Below are 7976 nucleotides of genomic sequence, written 5' to 3' on the forward strand. Positions count from 1 at the left end.
TTATATATCAAACATAAAAAATATTTTAACAAGTTTAAACAATTTTGTGTGAATATCGATTATCGATATTATTATAATTCCTTCAAATCACCATGTATTTATTAAGATTTGTGCGATAAATTTGAGTAGTTGATATTTTAATTATTAAACATATCCCAAAAAAATAATGACTTTAGATAGTCCTAAAACTTCGATAAAAACAAGGATTTGATAAAAATAACGGTATTACTCGAAAAGCGAATTTTCGGTTTAGAAATTTTTAATAATTTCTAATAATTGATGATATGTATAAAGAAATTGCGTAAAATATTTTATTAGCAAAATATATTAATAGTAAAATTGTGTTTAATTTGCCAATCTAAATGGCATATTTTACACTCGAATTATATTATTTATATTATTTAAAAAACAAAGAATACAGAATATATTATAGATACTCTTTCACACATGCAATTATACTAATCATGTATTTTAGAAATTTTTGTGGTTTGAACTTACATTCTGGTATCAAGTAATAAATCAATATATTTTGAGTAGTACGTAGATTGTATTTACGTTTGAATAAGTATGCTATTTTAAATAAAATAATACATAACACATATAAACAAATATATTTAAAAATATAATTGTTTTTAAAATTAACAGTGACCTTATTTAATATCTACTTATTATTTTTTAAATATATTAAAATTTTATATTTTTTATGACATATTTTATTAATATTGATAGCACTTATTATGTATTATCGAGTAATACTAATAATTAATATGATTATTAAGTCCATTAAAGCATGAAAATCCTTAATGGCAATCTTTGACTGAATAATTTATTATAAAAATCAGCTACTTGGATTTAAACATCTAGCCTCCTTTGCATTTGCTAATGTTTATATTTAAAAAATTGGAAATATAACAACTATTAGATATCTTATTCTTTCATACAAAATATGCTATCAAATACTTATGTATTATACATATATAAAATATTGAATTTATCACATTTTGCAGATGATTTTCTTATTATAGGTTTAAAAAATAATTGATGAAACTAACAAAACTGAGGTTTCATGAAAATGTTTATTATTTCTGAATATTTGTATAAAAATGTTTGCTATGTCATTAGAATCTATCATTGTTGTTTAAAAATGTTATTATATTTTAAAGAGAATTGTTATTTTAATTTTTAAACTTTCAATAAGTTCTAAGCATAGATTATGATGATCTTTGATTGATAAAAAAATTTATTAATATATTTTCTACCTAAAATAAATTATAAATAAATACATTTAGATTGTTTCTACCTAAATTCAATAGAATTTTGAGATTCTTGTTTGATATAAATATCTGAAACTTCAATTTTGAGTATTGCATGAAATTACTTTGATAAAATTTCTAAATTAATATTAAATAATTTTTTTCTTTAATTTAATCTCTAATCCATCAAGCTGCAGTTGTTATAAAATATGAATATAATAGGAAACTTGTATCATTATCATTTGCTTATGTTACATATTTGTTGGAGTTATATAAAAAGTGGGATGATTCTAAACTGAATGACATTGATATGAAAATTGTGCAGACTGCAAATTGAAACTTAATTTACATCCTGTACTTATTATAAGTTATCTTTCAAATCATACAATTTCACTTTTTGTGCCAATAAAACCATTATGTAAGCTTCCAGAAATTATTTTTAAAACTATTTTGGTAAAACATAAGTACACTGGAAGATCTTACATAAAATATACTTTTGTAAATTAATTTTTAAGGGTATATCAGGAGGTCACTGTTAAAATAGTTGCAACCAAACCAAGTGTAGCACCTGTCATTATAAGACTTCTCCAAATTGCTCCACTTATTTCTTCTGCCACAGGATATTCTATACACAGTTGCTCCTAAAGAAATATGATACATGCATATATCAATGTAAAAAGTAAATTATTTGTTTATGTGTCCAAAACATAATTTCTATGTATTCATATTTTTTACATTAGAAAACATAGTATTTACCCATCCTCCATATCCTTTGATAAAATGTGCAACCTTTTCACCAATAAATCTGGAGACATATAGTGGTAATTTTTTCTTTAAAGCGTGCATTCGTCTATCCCGAGCCCAAAGAGCGAGTCTACCCATAAATGCATATAGACAAACGATTCTTGCCCATGTAACTCCACCATGTAAAAACAGTTCATCCGCTACTCCCATGAATGCCTCGTATGCCGTATCCGGTACAACATTCAAACGATTTACCATACTCGCGAATAGAATACTATGCTTATTCAACATTTGATACACATTGTGTCTCATACTACGGGAAACTGGATCTCGAGATATAAGATAAATATCTTCCTTAAGTAGGTACCGTATTACATCGTTCGCCAAACATTCTGCTGTAAGCTCTATGGAATCTTCACAAAGTCTATATCGTGAAGATGAAATCAATTGCGGGAAAAGATGTTGCAGTCGAATCTGAAAGAAACGATTCTTTTAATATAAAGTAATAACAATCTTTTCAAGAAAAATATATATATATATATATGAGAAAACGGGAATAATGTAATTGAACGATTAACGGTGCTTCGTTCTCATTATTTGAAACATCGAATATAAATGTTTTTCTATATCAACAATATTGTTATTCATATAACATTGAAATGATAAACAATGAAACATTATAGAACGTTATAGAAATAACAAGATTAATTTTGAAATTTAATTTTCGTTACGTATTGATTTTCTCACTAAAATGTGACAATAGCTTTAACTTAAATAAAAAAAAGAAAAATGAAATATACGCAAAAGAGAAAAGCGCGAAAAAAATCGATAGAATAGAAAAAGACGAATACAGAATTCACTAACAACTGTAAGTTAAATTAGAAAGAACATAATGCCGGTATTCATATATTGTTACCTGACAAACTTCGATAAAGGACATAGCGGTATTGACAGTGCTGAGAGCATATCGGCATAAAGCGCCGTTATCGCCGGCAATCACGGTTTCAACGCCTCCGCTGTTGTTACAGTCGTCGGCAATCACAGTTTCACCGCTTCCGTCGGCGCAGTCGTCGTTGTTACAGACTCGCTCGCTCGGCGAATTCTTGTTACCGGGGGGATCGCATTCCAGGATGCCGCCCACTCTGGAATGCGGTTCCCCCCGCACTGACGCACCCTGCCCCTCTCCGTCTGTACTGAGGATCTCATTGTTCGGCGATGCATCGTCGTCGCCGGCCATCCTCGTGCACGACCGCCCGCACTGATCTCTTTGAGACACCGGTCGAAACACCGCGACTCTCACTAGATCAGATAGTCGTACACTACACAATTTTTGCGAATTGAAATTCTTTTTTTAAAACATCTTGCAACTTGTCTTCGTGAGTCTAGTGAACTGCCGATCGCACGCTCGAAGCGCCGGGTTAACGAGCGCTACACACGAAAAACTTTGGCTCGCCTGCCAGACGACGTAACGCTCTCTACTTTCCCGCGGCCATTTCCGAAGCCGAACCTTTAACCGCACCCCACTTCTCTGTCTGCTATATCCCCACTTTGTCTTTTCTTTTCCCACCGCTTCACTACTATTCCATTCCCTTCCATCTGTATATTACATTCTATGGACCAACACAAGTCTTTTCGAGAGACACACAACGGTATCGGCTTCTATGGATCATTCACGTTTTCTCCCCACCATTGACCATTGGCGTATTCCGGCACGCGGTCCACACTATTATACGTTGCCCTACACGACCTCATAAGACACCTACGTTTAACTATACTGTCCACCTTATATTTGTGTGTGCGACTGAACTATCTCCTTTCCATCTCCACCTTCGTTTCTATCCTCTCTTCTTCCTCCTCTCTTTACTCTCCTTCTCAGTGAGGCGCCGTCGATAGTCTCCCTCCCCTCAAAGAGTGCTCTCGCGCACGTGCACGGTCACAAGCGCGAATACCTGTGTGCGCTCTGAGAATCGAACGAACGGAATTTTCGATGGAACGCGGAGTTCGCTTGGTATCAAGCACCGTTCCCAGCCATATTCTTGCAGCTATATTATTCAAGTGAACTATTTATTGAATGATTAATTCATTATAATTATAATTAGTTTAAGATATTTTTTTATTATAAGAAAATTTATTTATTATATCCTGATATGATAATAGTAAATATATATTGATTTATAGTTACAATTAATACATTATAATAATATAATATTAATAATAAATTAAATTTTATAATGTGATAATGTAATCATTAATATTTTAAATTTAACATTGCATTGTTTTTTCTAAAATTTAAAATAATTTAATTATTTATATTTATATTATAAAATATATCAATTATTTACAATTCTTTATATATATTTATTAATAAATATATATAGTTTAATATAAATTATTTGTTAAATATTATAACACATTTTAATATAATATATAGTAATAGCTTTGTTTAATTTCATTCAAGAATAAAAGTAATAGAAGTCATGCATTGATTTCAAGAAATTGCAACATTTATAGCGATCGCCGTATGCCGGTTTGCTCAGTGAAAGCCACGTCACAGTTGCTAACCTAAAGGTGACGTAGAGATTGTCGGACGGGGATGACGATACTATTCCAGTAATTGGTAGTTTCCCATTTCATTGACGCCAAGCTTCCTGTTATTATAACTTTCTGATATATAGTTGTATGGATCATAATTAATATTGTTAATATTATAATTGATATCATAATTAATATTGTTTGTCTAAATTTTAATTTTAGAATTTTCAGAAGATAATTTTCTTTTCAAGCATTTTATAAGATTTTCTTTTGTATTAGAATATATTATAATATATATAATAATATTATATATATTATAATATTATAATATAATTGAACGTTTTACAAATATTGTTTATAATATTAAATAATATTTAATGTTTCTTATTTATAAAAAAGCCAAATTTAATAATTTTTCATTTTTATTATATATATTATAAAAAATCTAAAATCTGAAATGAATTATAAATTTTAGATTAAATATATTTTTATCAGCTTAATTGTAAGATTAGTATATAATAATATTAGTATATAACATAATCGTTTACATGAAACTTCTTAAAAAGATACAAACCATATGGGAAGATATTCGTATTATTCGATTCATATGTAAGTACAATTTATATTTCGGATGCTGCAGAATGTAGTGGTAGTTATGATGTATTTCTGAGAAGGAATTATTATGTTGAAACTGGTCGGCACGCCGGCTGACTCTGATCGGTGGCGCGCGACCGTGCCCGCTCTTTTCTGTCTGTGCAACCTTCAAAGGCCACAGAATGTCGATGAATGAAGTAGGAAAGTTGCAGAGTGGCGGCCGACCGGATGTGTATACTAGGTGGCCAAGAAAATGAGAGCTCCTACGTCATTCGACGACGAACTAGTTTTGCGCCCCTTCTCAATGATGTGATGCTCATAGACATATTATCGATAATTATCGTATTTTTAATAAGTTGATTTTAGCACATTTTTGTTTATCATATGAAATTTTTTTGTTTTTTGAATTATAAAAATATTATAAAAATTTATTATAAAAATACTTTTATTATTTTATTTTTATTATTTTATACGATATAAGAATCTAAAACAAAAATTTATAATTAATTGTAACATAAAATAGAATATGTTAAGAGTTGAATAAATAAGAAAAAAAATGAAATGATATATGTAATTTTATGTAATTTAAATACCAGAATTTCAACTGCTTTTGATGAGAATTGTTTAAAATCTTATCTGTTCCATTTCCTTCAATATACAATGCAAAAAGTAGTTCTATATTTTCTTTCTTAAAGTTGTTATTTTGATAAAAAATATTTAAAAAAATTTTAAAACACACTGAAAAATCAAATATGATTCTTAACCAAGAAAAAATTAAAAAATAATAAAAATATATGAGAAATACTTTCCATTACATATTCATTACATATAAACACAGATCTTTTTTACAAATTAATGATTAATTTAAATTTATTTTGATTTTTAATTTTGAATTTTAAATATTTAATTTTTGAAATCGAAAATTTTTACTGATGGAGACTATTATAAGCTATACGATAAACAATTTTTCTTAACCTAAATTTATAAGTGTAACATTTATTAATATTATATATTATATATTTATTATTCAAAATGATTTACCTTTTTATATCAAATATGGATAATCATACACATAAGACATTAATACTTGGCAACCGGACATGAATAAATTGACGATATGAGTCACGTGTAAATGACATCTAATTGGGTCATTATCTCACAGTTGCTTCTTAAAGTCATAAGAAACGCAATAAAAAGCTTTATGGATTGTCAACGTTTCGTACAAATTTTTTAAAATGAATGTTAAGAAAATTTTAATAATATAAATATTTTGCATTCTTGCATTTCACATAAACTATTATTCGCAGTCTCTTTTTGGTTATAACAAAAATATCGTATACATACTCTGCCATCTTATTATTTTGTTTCTTTGTTATCTCACAGCACGTCGCGCATATCGTTTGTCTCTCTCGATAACCTATCTGCTCTCGAATTACCTTAGATTGGTAACAATTGTATTTTATCCTTCTCTGTCTTATTAAAATGTCAGATTGTTGACAAACACATCACTATTGCGACATCCGTCGTGAAACAACCACGTGTCTTGACAATGGTTGAACCGATTGAAAATATTGTTTTATATTGTTTTCTCTTAGCGAAGTGGACCGTGGGAATACAAGTGAGTGAGCGGCACACAGTATTTCAGGGGAACTCGTGGCAACCGGCTCTCGGTAGCTTTTCTTACCATCATTCATGATACTATGGTACGGCAATAGGATGATTGCCTGATGCCTAAAGTGGATAAAGTCTTCTATAGTAATTTAACTCGAACAGGGTACAGGGGTGTGTTAGATAACCAGCCTTTTACATTTTACTATCACTGAGCTGTCCTAACGACGAACCATGTTTGACCTCTACGTCCAAAAATATGTTTACTCATCATTTCTTTTACTTCAAAGTTCAAATTCGTAATGTTGATTAGTTACCAAAAGCAAGGTTATGTCAATACAATATTAGATTTTATCTAATATCTTTTCGAGAAATTTAGTAATATATCAAATTCTGTATGTTAAAATTGTTAAATTATATAAAGTTTTTTTTAGTAAAGATATTGTTATAAATTTATGTTCATAAAAGAAAAATTTTAACTTATAATAAGCAAATAATCAAGCGGTTAATAAGTTCGCGGTTAACCTCTTTGTGGATAATTTTGACAAAAATACGTTTTAGCAAACATAAATTAGTAAATTAGTAAATCTGAATGAAAAACTATATATAATATTTTCTTAATATAGAAGATTTTTTAAATAAATAGAATTCATAAATTTTATTTCACTATATTAGATTTTAAATACTTATAAAATCTATAAATGAGATTTTTATAATTAGTTCGATAAGGATTATACCACAATCATTTAAATTATTTCATATATCATTTATTGATTTAATAATATATTGGAGAAACTATTTCTAATCATTATATTCTTATTAGGTAAAATATTTTTGTTTGAATTAATAAGAAAAAGCAACCTTCTTAGAGTTAGATATATCTATTACATTTTATCATTTACAGACAAATGGCGCACTTGAGATATATCATTTAATCTTTTGCTACGTCTCTTTTGTAATATAATGCCTTACATTATATTAAACCGAATCAAACAGACTTTAAGTATGTATAATTCGTAATAATTTAATAATAGTAAGTTAACTTATTTGAAATTTTTTTTTCAGTAATAAAATTATTTGAAAATCAAAACTATTGTTATTAAATTAATTTAAGATATACTCTATAATATAAATATTATAATAGAAGATATAAGTATAAATATAAATGTATATCTTATAAGTAATAATGAGAATTAAGTAATAAATTGAATTCTAATAAATTTTATTTTGAAGCATGGGAAAATT

At 28.0% G+C, this 7976-nt stretch overlaps 1 protein-coding gene and 1 long non-coding RNA gene across 2 annotated transcripts; both read right to left on the minus strand.

Moving 5' to 3' along the window:
- Positions 1-527: 527 nt before the first annotated feature.
- Positions 528-3805, minus strand: LOC100870715 (uncharacterized). Its single transcript, XM_012491929.3, has 3 exons — positions 2914-3805; positions 2010-2471; positions 528-1894 (listed from the first exon to the last, which is right to left on the minus strand). Exons 1-3 carry the CDS (start codon positions 3232-3234, stop codon positions 1775-1777), a joined length of 903 nt encoding a protein of 300 aa, XP_012347383.1. The 5' UTR covers positions 3235-3805; the 3' UTR covers positions 528-1774.
- A 529-nt stretch (positions 3806-4334) lies between these two features.
- Positions 4335-6747, minus strand: LOC147656695 (uncharacterized). The gene is made up of 3 exons (XR_015293728.1): positions 6165-6747; positions 5104-5607; positions 4335-4645 (listed from the first exon to the last, which is right to left on the minus strand). It is a non-coding gene; the product is annotated as an uncharacterized LOC147656695 (long non-coding RNA).
- Positions 6748-7976: the final 1229 nt, after the last annotated feature.

The sequence above is a fragment of the Apis florea genome, unplaced genomic scaffold, assembly GCF_048593485.1.
Source record: "Apis florea isolate Af1SG1 unplaced genomic scaffold, ASM4859348v1 contig_3496_pilon, whole genome shotgun sequence".
Lineage (NCBI taxonomy): Eukaryota > Metazoa > Arthropoda > Insecta > Hymenoptera > Apidae > Apis > Apis florea.